At 46.0% G+C, this 16,906-nt stretch overlaps 2 protein-coding genes across 2 annotated transcripts; one reads left to right on the top strand and one right to left on the bottom strand.

Annotated features, from left to right (window-relative positions):
- The first annotated feature begins 29 nt into the window (after window positions 1-29).
- Window positions 30-12,425, top strand: BCKDHA (branched chain keto acid dehydrogenase E1 subunit alpha). Its single transcript, XM_029619043.1, has 9 exons — window positions 30-242; window positions 2,163-2,339; window positions 3,933-4,019; window positions 4,266-4,374; window positions 4,576-4,737; window positions 6,475-6,681; window positions 6,912-7,053; window positions 7,471-7,642; window positions 10,799-12,425. The coding sequence occupies exons 1-9, from the start codon at window positions 171-173 to the stop codon at window positions 10,967-10,969; spliced, it is 1,299 nt and encodes a 432-aa protein (XP_029474903.1). The 5' UTR covers window positions 30-170; the 3' UTR covers window positions 10,970-12,425.
- Window positions 12,426-13,409: 984 nt separating this feature from the next.
- B3GNT8 (UDP-GlcNAc:betaGal beta-1,3-N-acetylglucosaminyltransferase 8) lies at window positions 13,410-14,673 on the bottom strand. The gene has a single exon (XM_029619076.1). The coding sequence runs from the start codon at window positions 14,671-14,673 to the stop codon at window positions 13,492-13,494; it is 1,182 nt and encodes a 393-aa protein (XP_029474936.1). The 3' UTR covers window positions 13,410-13,491.
- Window positions 14,674-16,906: the final 2,233 nt, after the last annotated feature.

Raw genomic sequence — 16,906 nt, forward strand, 5'->3', positions numbered from 1 at the left:
AGAAGACGCGCCCCTTCCCATCGGGATTGGCTGAGGGAAGAAGCTCGTAGGACCCCCGCCGCCGCTGGCTGTCGGAGGCGCTGCCTGCTTGGGAAGGGCACAGTGCAGAGTAAAGGTTGTTTTGGAGTCTTATTCGCCCGGGCAGTGTGAGCTCTCCCCAGCGGGGGGCGATGGCGGGATTCCGGGCGCTGTTCCGGGGCCTTGGCCGGGCCGCTGTTCCCTGCAGGACCTTGACACTAAGTGTGAGAAAGACAGGGACCGATACATCCTGCGCCTTATACTCGCTATTTACTGTCACTAGTATTGATTTAAAAATATTTATATCCCGCTGGCTCCAAGGTTCGCGGCGGGTTACAAATTAGAATACCAAATAATCATAGCACACGTATAAAATCCAATACAGTATTATTGTTACATAGTCTCATCTTGCTTATTACATGTTTAATGCTATAATGTATTGTTATGTTATTCAGTATTAGCAAGCATATTTTATAGTCTATGTTATCTATATCGTATTTCTCGATATACATTATGTACATGTCGTTATTGTTTGTTCTTACTGCATTTTTTATAATATGTTGATGATTATATTATTTCTTACTGTTTATTCTGATCTTAAGTATAGACTAAAAACCTAAGAGAGTTTGGGGGCTGGGATCTGCACTGTCACTGCTTTACTCAGTATTATTTATTCCCTCACAAAACTTTGAAGAGCGGTGAGGGGCCGAACTCTAATTAAGATTCTCCTCTGATTAGAAAGGAGGAGTTTAGAAAGTGCGGTGTTGCTTTAGTGTTATCATCCTCGTCATTAAGGGAGGTCGTGGCTCGCAGGCTCAGAAAGCGTGTGACGATTATTTGGCGACACGAGAAGAGGCAGTAGCCAGGCCTCTGCATTGTCACCAAGAATTGATTTTTGTTAGTGATCATTTATTTTCTGTGAGGATTCACGCAGCAGCTTGACTGCTTGTGCGGTAGTTTGGGACTCTTTGAGCCTCCAAGGGGCGAGAGATGCTGTGTCACCTACATGACAGAGAGAGACACAATCTCTCCTAAATTCCTCCCCATAAATATTATTTTCTAAACCCCGAGGTTTGATTGCCAGGGCTTAAACCGTTTATCAGAGCTTTTTACAAACCAGTTTGGGTTTTAGAGTGACTTTAAAAATATTCATAATGAGATACGTTTCCATGAATTGGGCTTTTAAAACAGATCGAGCTATGTAAGTATGCCTGGAGTGAATTCATTAGAGACATCCTGAATCTAGGATGGAACGAATTTGGTAGTTTGCTGTTTGCTGATTGGCCCATTTAGGGGGTGGGAGATGGGCTGGACTTGCCCTTTCAATACTGTGTACGTTTCTGGAGTTTAATTTGCAGTTCATTATCATGACCTTTCTGTAAAGGTAAAATTGATTTGATCATTAGAGACTTCGCATTTGTTTTCAGTACTTCAAGGTTGCCCAGTTTTCTTTTCTTCTCCTGTTTCAGTTCTTTGTGCCTGTGACCTTGACAAGGCTACCACAACAGTTTTCAGAGTTAACCAGCCAGAAAGGCCTATATTTCTGCATATATTAGTCCCTCTTCACAGTGAGGGTGTGACACATTGAACACCAGCTGAATAAGGAATTTCAGCTCTGTGCAAAAAATAAACCTTAACCAATAGAACCCATCTAAACTGTTTGTTTATATATATATATATATATATATATATATATATATATATATATATATATGTATGTATCACCAGATATATATATATATGTCTGGTGATACATCCACTGTGACCCTGGCCTTATTTAAGCTGACCACAAGTGTTTTGTGATGGAGGAGTAGCTAGAGATTAATCCAATTTTGTAAATATAATTTTCCTGTTTAAACAATATATTGTGTAGATAGAAATTAACAGAGAATGGAAATTTTCTAGTTTAGAAATGTTCAGCGAGTTTTGTCTATTCTTTTTACATTTCTTTTTCTTTTTAAATATTAAGTGTTGGATTTAAGAACAGAGCAAAAAACAAACAACCCCTGTGTGCAAAATGAAGAGTGCATTTTGCACACTGTGGATTTTTCCTTAAGCTAAATTTAAGATTTGTGCAACCCCAGCATTGGAATTTTCACCACTGTGCTATGAAAACATGTTTTTTTGCTCCATGCCATTTCCAGCATGCTCGTTGTCAGCATGAGTTCACGTCCCTGGAGGAGAAGCCACAGTTCCCAGGAGCTTCGGCCGAGTTTGTGGACAAACTGGATTTTATTCAGCCCAATGTCATCGCCGGGATCCCAATCTACAGGGTAATGGATCGCCAAGGGCAGATCATGAACCCAGAAGAGGATCCTCAGGTAACCCGCCAGCATATCCACCATTGACCTCTCCTCCTCCATCCCCCAGCTCAAGAGTTGAAAGCAGTTGGATGGGTTCTGTAGCAAATAAAGGGTTTGTAACTGTCATATGCTTCTGTGCATATCAGCAAGGACGCCCATCCTGTCTGGGGATCCACAATTTTCACCACTGTGTTTATTGACATTATTTCTCACCTAAACACTATAGCATTCTAGACAAGTTACATCAGAACATTTAGCATTAGATGATTATAATGTATACAGACAACGATATCACTAAACAAGCAGTCCAAAATACACTCCAAAACCAAGATGAAGATTAGCACTAGAAAGGCCAACGTCTTTTACTACCTCGTTGGGCTGCCAGCATGTTTTTATGCTGCTTTGTTTTAGGCTCCATAATTGAAAGAAAACAAATGTTTTTGATGCACAGATTGTTGCTCTGTAGTAAGTACAGACAGCAATTCTGCATTTTGTCTATTTATTTCAGTCTACGACAGCCAACCGGGCGTGGATTAATACCCTAGAACTGCCGCTGGCACAAAAATATGTTAGGCCCGATAATTGAAAGAAAAGTTAAGAATTTCTTACAATACAAATACAACTATTTTTCTTTCACATTTTAACAGTGTTTGACATTTTTCACATCAAAATACAGTTTCACTAGAACCTCCCGCAAGCACATTTTTATGCAATTGAGAAGTGTATTGGCTCACACAGTCTGTGTACAGGATTGCAGTGGGTGAAATGCTGTGAATTTTCATAATTTATGATTGTCAATATTGTACATATCCATAGTGTAATTCATGTTGGGCTTAATTGCACAGTATGATATACAGGGCACATATAACTGCCTTTATTTATTCTCTGTACTGTGCCCACTGCCCTTGGAAAGTGATCTCAGGACCTTGCATGTCATTACTAATAATAGGATTACATGGTGACCTTTGATTTCTGAATATTTTACCCCACCCCCTTCAGTTTTTGCTGAAAATGTTGTACACCCTAGAACAGCCAGCGGCACGTTTTTGTGCCAGTAAAGGTTTCTCTCTTCACGCTCATCCTGATTCTTCTTGTGAGGTGATCTGACTGCTATCTGCACTATTTCTATTTCTACAGCAATGTAGAAACTCTCTCTTTACAGAGGATTCTGGGAGTTTCAGCAGAGGTTTCTGGGGGTTCAAGAGTGCTCCAGGCTACAAGATTCAAAGACTAAATTTGGAAACTGTGTCTATTCAGTTGGTAACTAATGTAACCACTTTAGGACAGGGTTACATCCAGTTACATTGCAGCTGCATTTTTCACTAGCTGTAAACTTGGGGGGTCCCGACCAGCAACACATTTTTCCATACTCTCAATGGGACAAGATAAGAGCCTAACTTTCTCCTGAAAATGACTGGCAAAGTTCTTGCACATTTCATCCGAGGGACGGTGAATCTTACTTTGATGTGACAGCTTCAAAAGCCCTTTAACTACCTAAAACATTTAGTTTTTCTCAGCTCCTCCTTTGTGGCGTATAAACATTTGGCAATGAATGGAACCAAATCGCAGTCCGTAAGATGATAACCTCTCCATGCACTCTGCTCCTTGCAGCTTCCACGGGAGAAGGTCCTGAAGTTCTATCGCACGATGACGCTGCTGAACACCATGGATCGGATCCTGTATGAGTCCCAGCGGCAGGTTCGTGCTTCGGTATAGGAACCAGCCTGGCAGGTGGACACAGTGCCGACACTCTAGAGGTGGGAGGGGAATAGGGTGGAAGCTGCAGTCTCATCATTAGGGCATTGACCTGAGAGACCATCACGTATTCTGACTTGTCTCGAAGGTGCTGGGTGTGTTTGGACTTGTTTCCCGGGTGGCACAACAGTGAATTAAAAATGCTGGATTGCTTAACATCAACTGGAAAGGAACTTGTGTATGTTACAGGGCAGGATTTCCTTCTACATGACAAACTATGGGGAAGAGGGGACCCATGTGGGCAGCGCCGCAGCTCTGGATGACACGGATCTGGTGTTTGGGCAATACAGGGAGGCAGGTAATGGTTTGCTGGGGTTGGAGAGGTGTGAGGGATATGCAGGAAAGATGGGAGAGGAGCAGGGTGGTGGTGTTCCAATGACTGCCATGCTGTGATGGCAGTGACCTAAAGCTATCTTGCCATCTGCCTGCATTGCTTTTAAAGGGGTGTTCGTGCTGTGGAGAGTGCGATGTGCTGACTGCTCCTGTCCTGTTGCTTCAGGTGTCCTCATGTACCGGGGTTACCCCCTGGACTTGTTCATGTCACAGTGTTACGGGAACAGTACCGACCCAGGGAAAGGGCGCCAGATGCCGGTGCATTATGGCTGCAAGGACTTGCACTTTGTGACCATCTCCTCCCCACTGGCAACGCAGATCCCGCAAGGTGAGACCTCGCAGCTTTATTCTTGCGTGGTGCCCCCGTGTCTTCCTGCCGTCTGCTACAGATTCTGACACACTGTCTCAGGGAAAACAGCAGCAGGACCCCTCGCAGCGCTGCCAGTGCACCTCACTCCTGCCTTGCATCTTAGCGCCCAGGCAGGACCTCGCCAGCCTCATCTCATGTGATAAGAGCCTTTATTTGAAAGAGATTTTCAATCCCTCAGCATTGCATTCTAACCTTCCCTATTACTCTGCTTTCTGCTGGGATATGCATATAGGGAGGGACCTTTGTTTTCGGTTTTTATTGTTCTTTATTTTTTTCTGGGAATTTGTCAGGGTTTATTATGACAACACAAACAGGAGAAAATGTTGGAAAAAATTACTCCTTTTTCTGGCAAAATATCAGAGTTTATTTTGGTGGACAAGAAGCCAAGACAGTAAACAATAAGATTCTCCTACCCAGCCATCCAGCAGCACCCCCGTCTCTACCCCATCCCCTGCCTAACATGCTCCTCTCTCTCTCCTCCCACCTCACTAAGAATCTTCCCCCCTCCCCCCCTGCATCTTCTTTCTCCCTTAGGATGCTTACTAAGGCTCCCTCGCTCTGCGACACTGCACTTCTGCTTTTGTGCAGGGCCAGGGACCCTGCAAGGGAAGTGTTTCTAGTGGACAGGGCCGGCTTCAGATATAATCATGGCACCAGACAGCAGGCACTCTGGCTGCTTGGAAGGTGAGGCAGGACTTGAAACATGGCGTGGGTGGCATTGGAAGGCGAGCGCTTTCACTGGTGGAGGGTGGGACTTGAAAACACAGCATGCACTTTGGCCCTCACTGGCTTCCAACATTGGCTGAAGGCCTTGAAATGCTTCATCCGCAGCTCTGGAGCAGCTTTTTAATCATCCTAAAATTAGGGTGACTATCGGTTTAAACTGATTGTGATCTTTGGAAAAATTTGGGAATTTATGGTTGAAAATTGGTTTAAACTTAAAACAAGGACCCTACGTATGGGCTGAAAAACCCCAAGGGAGCAGTAGAAGACAGGAAGTGAAATTCTTCTATGCATGAAACAAAAGAGAGATTTGGGGGTGATTGTATCTGGTGATTGAAAGATGGCCAAACAGGTAGATAAGGTGATGGCAAAAGCTAGAAGGATGCTTGGGTGCATAGAGAGGAATAATCAATGGATAAAAGGAGGTGATATTGTCCCTGGTGAGACCTCATGTGGAATACTGTGTAGAGTTCTGGAGTCTGCACCTTTAAAAGGCTATAAACTGGTTGGAGTTGGTCAAGAGGCTGGCTACTAAAATGCTCAGTGATCTTTGTTCTAAAGCATATGGGGATAGATTTAAAGATCTAAACGTGTACACCCTAAAGGAAAGGCAGGATAAAGGAGAAATGATAGAGATATTTAAATAACCTCCTGAGGTATCAATGCGGGTGGTACTCTTTTTGAACAGAAAGGAGACTGTGCAATGAGGAGTCATGGGATAAGGGGGTAGACCCAGGAGAAAGCTAATGAAATATTTTTTTACGGAAAGGGTGGTGGATGCATGGAATGGCCTCCTTATGGAGGTAGTGGAGACAAGGAGGGTATCTGAACACAAGAAAGTATGGGATAAGCACAGGGGATCTCTGGGGATTGGAAGGGATTATATACCCGAGCAATTGTGTGAATGAGCAAACTAGAATAGCCCCTATGCCCTTTTTCTGCCGTCATGCTTTTCTGTTTCTATGCTGGCAGCTGTCGGGGCAGCCTACGCCATCAAGAGGGAGAAAACTGACCGAGTGGTGATCTGCTACTTCGGGGAGGGCGCAGCCAGCGAAGGGGACGCCCATGCTGGCTTCAACTTTGCTGCCACGCTGGAGTGCCCCATTCTTTTCTTCTGCCGTAACAATGGCTATGCCATCTCCACCCCCACTTCCGAGCAGTACCGGGGAGACGGCATTGGTATGTATATGTGAGGGCACCCAATTTGAAGTTGTTGGGCTTCTTTGCTATGTTGGTTTTACTGCAGTTTTGCAGTGCACTTTCTGGAAGCAGGTATAAAGCTCAGGTTTCTTCTGATCTTTCGTTTATTACGATCCTGGGGAGCCTGTGTTCAGACTCTGTGTGTGTTGCTGTCCCCACCTACCCCAGTGATTTTTCCAGCACCTCACCATCTCCCTCTCCCTTCCCAGCTGCTAGGGGCCCAGGCTATGGCCTAATGTCCATCCGCGTGGACGGGAATGATGTGTTTGCTGTGTACAACGCCATCAAGGAGGCAAGACGCAGAGCCGTGGCAGAGAACCAGCCCTTCCTGATTGAGGCCATGACATACAGGTGAGAGCTCTGTCCCCTGGTCACAGTGGAGACAGGAGGCAGCATGGGGCCATGTTGCAACCTGAAGCAGTAGGAGGATGTGCATGTTTGAGGAGACGGCAGGCTGATGTTCCTGGTTGCTTTCATGCACTTTTGCCTACTAAATCCCATCTTTCTCTTCCCTGTATGGGATTAACCATTGTAGTGTTTTTCTATAGCACTGACAGCTTGCTCAGCATTGGATGAAGTGAACAAGATATGTAAATACAGAGATGCAATGAATGATTAGCAAATGCCATACAGGTACAATGGATGAAGGAGTTCCCTGCCCGGAAGAGCTTAAGTCTTAGGCATGGGTAGAAAGGGTTGCAGGGTGAGTGGTGGCTGTTAGTGCCTGGTCTGAAGTGTTGACAGCTGGGCTTTGCATTCGGCTCTCAGGATCGGACACCACAGCACCAGCGATGACAGCTCAGCCTATCGTTCAGTGGACGAGGTGAACTACTGGGACAAGCAGGACCACCCCATCTCCCGGCTCCGACACTACATGCTGAGCAAGAGCTGGTGGGACGAGGAGCAGGAGAAGTCCTGGAGAAAGAAGTCACGGAAAATGGTGAGCCCCCGTCCCATCCCCCAAGGGGGAGAGATGGAGTTTGGGTGCCTGTGAGCAAATGCGTCAGAGCTTCCCAAGCCTATCCTGGGGACCTCATGACCAGCCAGGTTTTAAGAACCACTGTCATCATTTATTTGTGTCGCGCTTCTCCAACAGAGAGTTCAAAGCAGGTTACAGTAGTTTATTTTTTAAAAAACATTTGTATTCTCTCTTTTGCAAATAATTTATACAAGGTGAATTCCAATATTAACATGTATGTTCTTTCATGTTGATGTTATAACAAGAGAGAACACATGATTAAAACAAAATAAATAATTAAGTTCAAACTATCTGTCCTGCCAACACTGGATATGCTTCAAGAAGTAAAAAGGCTTTTTAGATGTTCCCTAAATACTGAGATTTAGGATGATTACAGATACACTGTGTAACATTAGTTAACTACATTGCTGAATCAGCACAGGGACTTGCAGCAGGTATAGAATCTAGGGAGCTGTACTCGGAGGTGTAATAGGACTTATGCTACTGGTTAGAGCTGAATGCTGCTTCAAAGAGAGAAGATCTGGCGTGAGTCTGATGTTGGGAGGGAGGTAAGAAAATGCCACAGAGTTGGGACCAGGGTTCTCTTCCTGGGGTTGGTTAGGCACAGCCTGACAGTGACTGTAACCGTAGTGAATGAAAGGGGTATATAAGGCGTGAGAGAAGCTGTTGAGGTAAGTCGGAGCCAAAGATTTTGAACTTGGTACGGTAGAAGACTGGGAGCCGTAGGGTTTTCGGAACCGGCATTGTCCTATCAAATCTGTTCACATTCAGTATGTGGACTGCAGGTGGCAGTTCAGGGTGCTGGGGATACCAACCCAGAGTGACTTACAAGTAGTCCAAGTGGGAAATCACAGAGGTCTGAATAGCAGTTACGAAAGCAGAGCCATCCAGGAGCCAGGCGTGGAGGTGGAAAAAGGCCGTTTTAGTGCGTGGCCTGGGCTTTGGTGATAAGTTGGAGGTCTGGTATAAAGCTTGAACTCCGGACTTGTGAGCTAAGGGGTTTGGCGCTGTTCCACCAAGGGTCACTTTTGGGAGTGGGTGACTGAGTTCTTTTTTTTTTCCTGATCCACAGCCGTTCTGTCTGGAGAGGATTCTGACTTAATTTGATTTGATATAGCCAGTTGGCTCTTCTTCCTAAACAATTCTCGAGGTTGGTGATAGTTGCATCTTGATCTGTGCAGAGTGGGATTGGTAGTTGGAAGGTGTTGGCATAGGAGTAATATGTGATTTGGCAGTCCCAGAAGGGCCATGTTGCTACTGAATAAGATGGGTGAGAGGAGAGAACCCTGTGGAATTGTGCAGGGAGACAGATTAGGTGCAATCATAGAGAAAGGAAGTAAACCAGACATGTGCTGGACCTACCAATCCTATATCAATTAGTCGGGAGATGAGGCTGTGGGCTACAAGTTTCGAATACTGGCGAGAGGACTAGGAGTATTAGTAAGGCTGACTGTTCATAATCAAAACAGTTGAGGTTCATCATCCAGACATATTAATGTAGTTTCATTGTTGCAGTGTGGTCAGAAACCAAATTGGTATGGATCCAGAGTGCTAGTGGTGAGCAGATATTTGGATAGCTGCAGTACCACTGATTTTCCAATGATCTTGCTTAAGAAAAGGAGATTAGAGACTGGGCGGTAGTCAGTCAGGTCATTGGGGTCAGTGCAGGTATTGCTGTTGCTCCGTTCAGGCCGGTTGGCGGGTGGGCCTTTGCTAATGATGGTATGGATGTGGTGTAGCAGTCCAGGTTTGGCAGGGCCTTCCTGGCAAGTAGTTGGTTTGAGGGTGGTGAGCAGGGAGCTGACGTCTTCTTCTAGCAATGGACAGAAGGTGGTAAGAGACTGGTAGTGGAGTCTGCTGTGTTTGTGATGGGCTTCCTGCTGATGCCCTATCCAGATCAGATCGGAGGCGCATGATCTTATTGGTGGAAAACGGGGCTAGTTTGTCGCAGTGGTATCGGTTATGAGGGAGAGAGGTTGGGGGGGGGGGGGGGGAAACCAGGATGTTACTGGTCCAGAATAATTCTCTTGGTGGGTTTTCTGTGTGATTGTTTTCATGTAGCAAACTCTCTTTGCTTCGGTAATGACCTTCCAGTTGGCTGTTTGACATGGTCTGCATATCCGCCCTGCCTGGTTGTGATTTTGATATTCTCCACTTCTTCTTCCAGCACCCTTCCAGTTCTTTCAGATCTGGTTTTCCATAGGGTGATCTTATCTATGGCTATTTTGAGATCAGTGCCCAGTTGTCTTCTAGAGTGGTGATGAGGGGGAGGAGGAGATTATTACTTTGCATTGGAAGGCATGCAGAAAGGACTGTGGATTGAGGTGAGATGTTAGATGGACAGATCTTGTAGCCCTTTCAGGTTTGGCTTTCAGGGACGGGGGACAGTTGCATTTCAAAAAGCAGCAGGTGTGGTCATTCCAAGGGAGGTGGATGACCTGTGTGTTCAGTGCACGCTCACGTAGCAGCTGGAGCAGGTCAAGGCTGTGTTCTGCTGCTTGGCTTGTCTCATTAACTAACTGGATTAGACCCAGAGTTTGTAGTGAGATTAGGACTTCCTGTGGGAGCTACAGGCATGGCTCATCACCATGGATGTTGAAGTCACACATGACTAGAGTCTTAGGGTGCTCCAGAATAGTGGCTGATATCGATTCAAGGAGGTCAGACAGGGCTTCATTGTTGCTTGATGATAGACGATATATTAGTTGGAGTCTCCATTTGGAATGAGTGTTAGCCTGGAGGAAGATGATTTGATTCCTTCAGGTTCCCTCATGAGGATATGTAATATGACAGTGCAGAATCTGAATTTGCACACATTGCAAACCCAGTATCTACAGACTTACCTCATGCATATTCATTAGAGATATCCCGAAGGCCTGGGGCTCTCATAGGCAGTCAGGTTAGGTTCAGGAAGCCCTGAAATATACCCTGGCATAAAGCTTCAAACCTCATTTGTCATTAGCTAGCATTATATTGTTTGTTATTCATGTTGTGCAAGATCAAAGACTTAAGGCTACAGCTCCCCAAAGAGCTTACAGGATCTCTGTTTGAACAGTGCCCAAGCTTCTCCTTCTTGCTCTGCTAACTTTTCCATCTCCTCCTCCTCCTCCTCCTCAGGTGATGGAGGCCTTCGAGCAGGCTGAGCGGAAGCTGAAGCCCCACCCGGATAACATGTTCTTGGATGTGTACTCGGAGATGCCTGCTTCGATCAAGAAGCAGCAGGAGTCCTTGTGGAGACACCTGAAGATCTACGGAGAGCACTATCCACTGGAGCACTATGAAAAATGAACCCTCGCACTCCCCCCTCTCCCAGGGCAGGCCGAGCCTGCCTTCTCCTTCAGATTCTCATTAGCTGTCTCTTGGCTCCCCCGTGGAGTAAAATCTTAATGACCTGGAGAGCCACCAGGGAGGGGAAGGACTGGAGTTATGTGAACAAACAGGTGCAGGTTTATTCAGAGGATGGGGAAGTTACAGTAATGACAGTACTGTTTCACCCCCTCAGAATGAACAGTGTAATAATCATGCTGGCCCAGTGTGTTCACCTCCTGCCTTAGAGTTGGCTAGAAGCCACAGTAATCTACAGCCAGAAGCACATCCTGGGAACAGTGGTGTGTTTGGGTTATGGTCAAGGCACCCCACGTTCCCAGTCCCACACATCCTTTCCAACAGAAAGTTTTGGGATACTGTAATATTTATACAAAGAGTTAAAACCTGCACGCTTTCTTTCAGCTGCTGTATAATTGTGGACATGATAATGTTTCCTGCGGCTGTCTTCAGCTTCCTTTGCAAGGACAGGCAGGGCAGTGATGTGAGATTTGTAGATACCTGTTTTAAAGTCGCACCTGCTTCCTGTTTCAAAGGGTGCATGGTACTAGACAAGCCAATTCACTTGGTTACCATCTCTCTTCTCCAGAGGGCTTACAGTCTGCCCAAGGCAGTTAAGGGTCTCAAAGCTGCAGTTGGGAGCTGTGAACAGAGGAACAGAAGCAGAGGCGGGACGTGGGCAGAGGGGCAAACTGGTGCTGCTCTCTGCTGTGTTCCTGCTCCGCCCTCCCATTGAAGCCGGAACCCTCCGGGGCTGTCTTCGTAGAATGGGCAACTGACGGCCCTGGAACTAGCCACCCCAGGCTGTGTTTGAGGTGGATGAAGCAGACAGGGTATTGGTTCATGGTGTGCTTTGCTGGTGCCCTTCCTGCACCCAGATGTGCGTTAACCAATCTAGGGGCTACTGAAGTCTTAAAGCCAGGCCTGCAATCTGCCCTGGGTGGGTGGGGGAAGGGAGATGGACAGTGCTGAGTTACAAAATAGGGGGAGGCATTGAGGAGGATTTGCTAATTTTGCTGGATTTAAGAAAATTGGGTGGATGGTGAATGAGGAAGAAACTCCAGATTTTAAGCTCATGGATTATTTATTACACAAAGGAGAATTGTAGGGGGGGGGGACGGGACACTATACTTGGGCAGTAATAAAGTCTGGATCCATGCGCTGGATCCTGCGGCTGCCCACACAGCAGCTAGTAACAGTCGTGAGGCAGGAAGAGTGCGTCCGCATGAAGCAGGAGCAGGCATGGTGATAGGGGGTTTTTTTCTGGGGTTATCACAGCGTGGCCGTAGTCTTGATATTATTGAAAGAGGGTGCTGTTTTCTGAGAAAATGGATGGGAATTGTACAGCTAGGGAACATGCTTACTGAAAAATAATAAATCAAGGGTGAAAAGTAAAATAAAGCACATGGGTAGTAATGTGTGTATACCTGTTTTAATGATTTTGCAAAGCACTATTAACCATTGCATGAAGCATATCATTGATCTTAGCTCCCTGTTTCCAAGGAGCACATCAGCTGGATAAAGGATGGGTCAGTGACTAGCGGAGAGCGGAGGCAAGACCAAAATTAGAACTTGCTTTCAGAGTGTGGTGCATTACCTATTAAATCTATTGCCAGCCCTTCAAAATTAGCAGCAGCTATCCTCTCTTGGGCCCCCTGTGGTACTTTCCAGGCCTGATCAGGCACAATGGACAGGGAAGCTCCTAACCAGATCCCCTACAACCCAGCCATGCAACCTATGGATTATTAGATTTATTCAGAAATGTCTCTAGACTATTCTGCCCTTCTGTCTGAGTGGAAGATCTTCGGTTGAGCAGGCACCCATGGGATAGAGAAGAGGGTGGTTTGAGGGTTGATAAGGCTCTGGATTTCCCTAGCTGGCGGATGCTGCATTACCTGAGCTCAGTTCTGGTATTTGGAGGACACCGGGGTTTGGCATCTGCCATGTTATGAGGCCTTTGAATGTGCATATACCAGCTTTGAGCAAGTGCTAGGACAGCAGGGAAGGTAATAGCTTTCTACAGAAGGGCTTCCCAGACTTGTCCTAGTGAACCAATAGCCAGACAAGTTTTCAGGATATCCACACTGAATATGCATTAAATACATTTGCATAAACTAGGTCTCCAATGTATGCAAATTTATCTTGTGGATATCCTGCAGTCAGCAGGACAGGTTTGGGAAGCCCTGCTCTATAGGATGAAGAGACCTAGGTGGTTGCCAAAACTCATATACTATGTTAACTTTTATGGAATCACCAAAAAAGCTATCATAACTAACATCAATTTCAGATCTTCATGACATGAGTATTGCACACAGCAAAACATGTAGAGTGGGGATATGGAAATATCAATTTAGCTAGCATTGAATGACTGACATTAGTCCTCTAATGGCAGGACTGGAAAATATCCATGAACCCTCACTCAGCAGCAAACGGTGAGATTCACGGGTAGGGGTAGGGGCAGGGTCTCATATACAAGAAGAGCACCTTTAGCAGCTGAGCTCTGGGTCTTGCAGTAGCTTCCAGAGGCGGAGGGTTTGCTGTGGGCTTCTCTGATGCACCAGCAGTAACGTCTTGTGCACACATGGGTTATCTCTGTTTTTAGCAGCAATGTCAAAAGTCTGAAATTGGGAGTGCACCATAGGTTCTATCTCTAATGCTTTGAAGCACAGTCCTGTGTAGACATCATCGATGGGGTAAAAGACTATGTAATGTGAAACCAAATACAACCACTTGGCCAGGTGCCCAGAAAAGATAAAGCCTCCACCTCCAGCATAAGCTGGATATGGACCAGAATAATATGACTCTGGGATATAATATTTGCTCTTGTACTCTCGGAAGGGCACAGCCTTTGATACAATGTGTCCCATGTAAAGGGTTTCAGCTACAGGAGACTTCAGGGAATGTAGGTAGTTGACGATGGCCATTGTGTTGGCGAAGACATCATCATCACCTTTGAAGATAAAGTGAGCATCTTGGCAGTAGTCCATAGTCCACTTCAAAAACAAGTTGTCCTTCAATGTCAGATTAAAGAAAGAATCATGAAAGTCCCATTGGAGAATGTCCTGGAACTGCTGCCCTTCAAATAGGAGGAGATGCTGCAGATCTGGGTCATATTCTCCCTTCATCCCTAAAAGGAAGACTGTGCGGACCCAGAGATCTCCATACACAGTCTCTCTTCCCCAAGTCTTCCTGATTGTCTGTCTATTGATGAAGTTTTGGGGAGCAGACTTAATGGCGAATAATAAGAAGGTTTGGTTCCCAGTACACTTTTTGGGTTGGTTAATAACTAGGGGGAACCAACGACAGTTACTATACACTAGGAATTGCTTGAATAACTTTGGGTAGGACTCAAAATTGCTGATCTCCAGGTTTACATTTGTGTTGGCTCTGCAAACCGTGGAGACATTGACTCCACTTTCCAGCCGTTGGAACATCTCGTGCTGCTTTTTGTTCCAGTAGGTGTTAATCATTGGGATTTTCTCTCTCAGCTCCTGAGAAAGGTTGAGCAGCAGAGTCCTGAATTCATCATCCTCAAAAAGGTTTCCCTCTGTTCCCACAGAGGATAGCTTGTTGATGGACGAAAGCTTCCACTCCAACTTGGATCGATGAAGTGAAGGCTCTGACCAGGGTAGAAGGTCATCCGAGCTCCAGTCAATGAAAAGCTTCATGGCCAAGAGTATGAAGAGAGCACAAAGGAAGGAAAACCATTTGGGGCATCTCATTGTCTCCCTCCCTCTTTCTCCAGGAAAACCTGCAACAGGAAACAGAGGCTTGTGCTTCCTTTATCAATTTTTTGCTTCACAGTAACATGCATGTAAAAGAAAATAATCACAACTCCTTAATATAGAATTCAGGTCTTACTCTTAAAAAAAATAAAAAAAAAGTCAGGTTTGTTCTCTCACTATGAAGCAGCATGGACAAAGACTAGACATAAAGCCCACAGAAAGACTGATGAAATCCAAGCCCTTGGTTTTTATATTCTCCATGCACACGCTGAGAGTTATAATCCTACTTTTTTGTCATTCTAGAATGTAATGCTGTAAATAGGGAGCAGGAGTTAAAAGGCCGGGGCTGGCTGAAAGTGTTCCTGAGGACCTGCAGTTAGCTGGCAACTTTCCCAGTGTGATGAATAAAACTGCTTCCTCATCATTCAGCCAGACCAGTCCAGACACATGGGCTATGTCCTCCAAACAGCAGAGCGCAACAGCCGACATCACCCCTTCTAGGGTTCCATACTGCCGCTAACCTGCCAGCATTCTCTGTCTCCAGCAGCTGCTCCTAGTGCGATTTGAGTCCTGGTGTTGGGCCTGGTGAAGGTGAAGTTGGTGGATTGGGCTGCTCCTGAGGTGATCATCTCTAGACTCCCCCCATGGTTGAGCTGCTCCTGGGATGAAAGTCTCAAACTCTTTCCCTCAGTTGAGCCTAGCCTTCTGAGTCATTTTTTTTGGCTCGCTCCTTTATCCTGTGACCTCTCCTCCATGAAGATTACAAATAAGGGTTTTCACCTTCTTTCTGTTGCCTTCTTTCTGTACCTTTTTTCCTCTCCTCCTGTTTACCCTGTTTGTCCTTCTGCCAGCATCACAAAGGGAGAGGAGCAGAAGGATGTTATGGGGTAGCAATTTTGGCTCGAGCAGGAGCCCAGGTATTTGCTGGTGTTTAGTTATGGAGGGTTTTATTTAGGGGGAAACTGCTGAAGGAGGGGAGAAGCTGCTCTGGCCGAACGCGGGAACAGAAGCCTGCTGCAGGCCACGCAGGGAAGGCAGCAAGTCGGGTCGGAGGGGAAATGCTGCAGGAGAAGAGGGAGAGAGAGCTGATTCCGAATTTAGCACTTTCTGGGGGGGGTGGGAATGGGGGGAAGGCGTATCAGTGGGGTCAGTGGGCCAGACCGTTCCCACTGGCATGTTTGCTGCTGCAGCGGGAAGGAGGGAATTCAGAGGTGAGGCCTCTCGCTCGCTGCTTCCCACTTCAGGTGTTGTGGGCACTCCAGACCTTTTTTTCTGTTATGCAGGAGGCCATGCCTGCTTAGTCTCGGTCAGCTTTATCTACTGAAATAACTGTCTCCATCAGGCCTTTAAGGCAACACAGTGAATATGGAGCGGCTGCCGAAGTGCACACTGTATTGTATAAGCACAGGGGAGCATGAAATGCTAAGCTGCAGCTGGAAGGCAAAAATCAGGGCATCTCCTCATGGTGGGTTTGCAAAAAGCTTTTCCTCTACATGAGTCAATGAAGAATAGGATTCTCCAGAGGCCAATTTTAAGGGAAGGGGGATAAGGCATTGGCAAAGCTTTACCCTTTGAATTTGCAAGTTTGGCAGAAGCCAAAGACTCCTAAGGTGGCCCGTTAGCTTTTGCTAACACTAGAAGGACCATTCCTGTAGGTTGCGCAGGATAGAAAGAATGAAATGATACTTAAATGGGCATTTGAAGCTCTTCAGACAGCTGCATGTAGCAGGATTGTGGCAAGGGCTGGAATGCTCTTGCTTCAGAAGCTTTCTCCGGAAAACACTGAACCAGTGTTGAGGTGCTCCAGATGGAACCAGGGGCAGACTTTTGTGGCAGACATCTCCTATGTTTTGGTTCGCATTTTGGCTAGGAGCGAAGCCTCTATTGTGGCAGCCTGGCATTTGTTGTGACTGCAGAGCTGGACTGATTCTATTTCAAAACTATGGGCCAAATTCATTAAGGCTTTTCTCCCATTTTGTGTCTATGGAAGAGGCAAAGGCTCCCGATTACCAGAAGATAAGCCAAAAGGAAGTCCCTAATACACTACCACTAGGAGCTGTTTCTACAGGACCTGAAGCATGGAAGATCAGGCTGGTCGTCAGGTACCCAGCAATCTAGACCTTGCAATAGCTCCCAGTCCTTGTAGATTAATAAGAGAATTGGGGATGAAGGATGT

This window comes from Rhinatrema bivittatum, chromosome 11 (genome assembly GCF_901001135.1).
Source record: "Rhinatrema bivittatum chromosome 11, aRhiBiv1.1, whole genome shotgun sequence".
In the NCBI taxonomy this organism is placed as follows: domain Eukaryota; kingdom Metazoa; phylum Chordata; class Amphibia; order Gymnophiona; family Rhinatrematidae; genus Rhinatrema; species Rhinatrema bivittatum.

Coding starts and splice junctions, on each gene's coding strand:
- BCKDHA (XM_029619043.1), top strand. CDS start 171: ATGGCGGGATTCCGGGCGCTGTTCCGGGGCCTTGGCCGGGCCGCTGTT. Junction 4,738..6,474: donor GGCAACGCAGATCCCGCAAG/GTGAGACCTCGC, acceptor CTATGCTGGCAG/CTGTCGGGGCAGCCTACGCC. Junction 7,054..7,470: donor ATTGAGGCCATGACATACAG/GTGAGAGCTCTG, acceptor TTCGGCTCTCAG/GATCGGACACCACAGCACCA.
- B3GNT8 (XM_029619076.1), bottom strand. CDS start 14,673: ATGAAGCTTTTCATTGACTGGAGCTCGGATGACCTTCTACCCTGGTCA.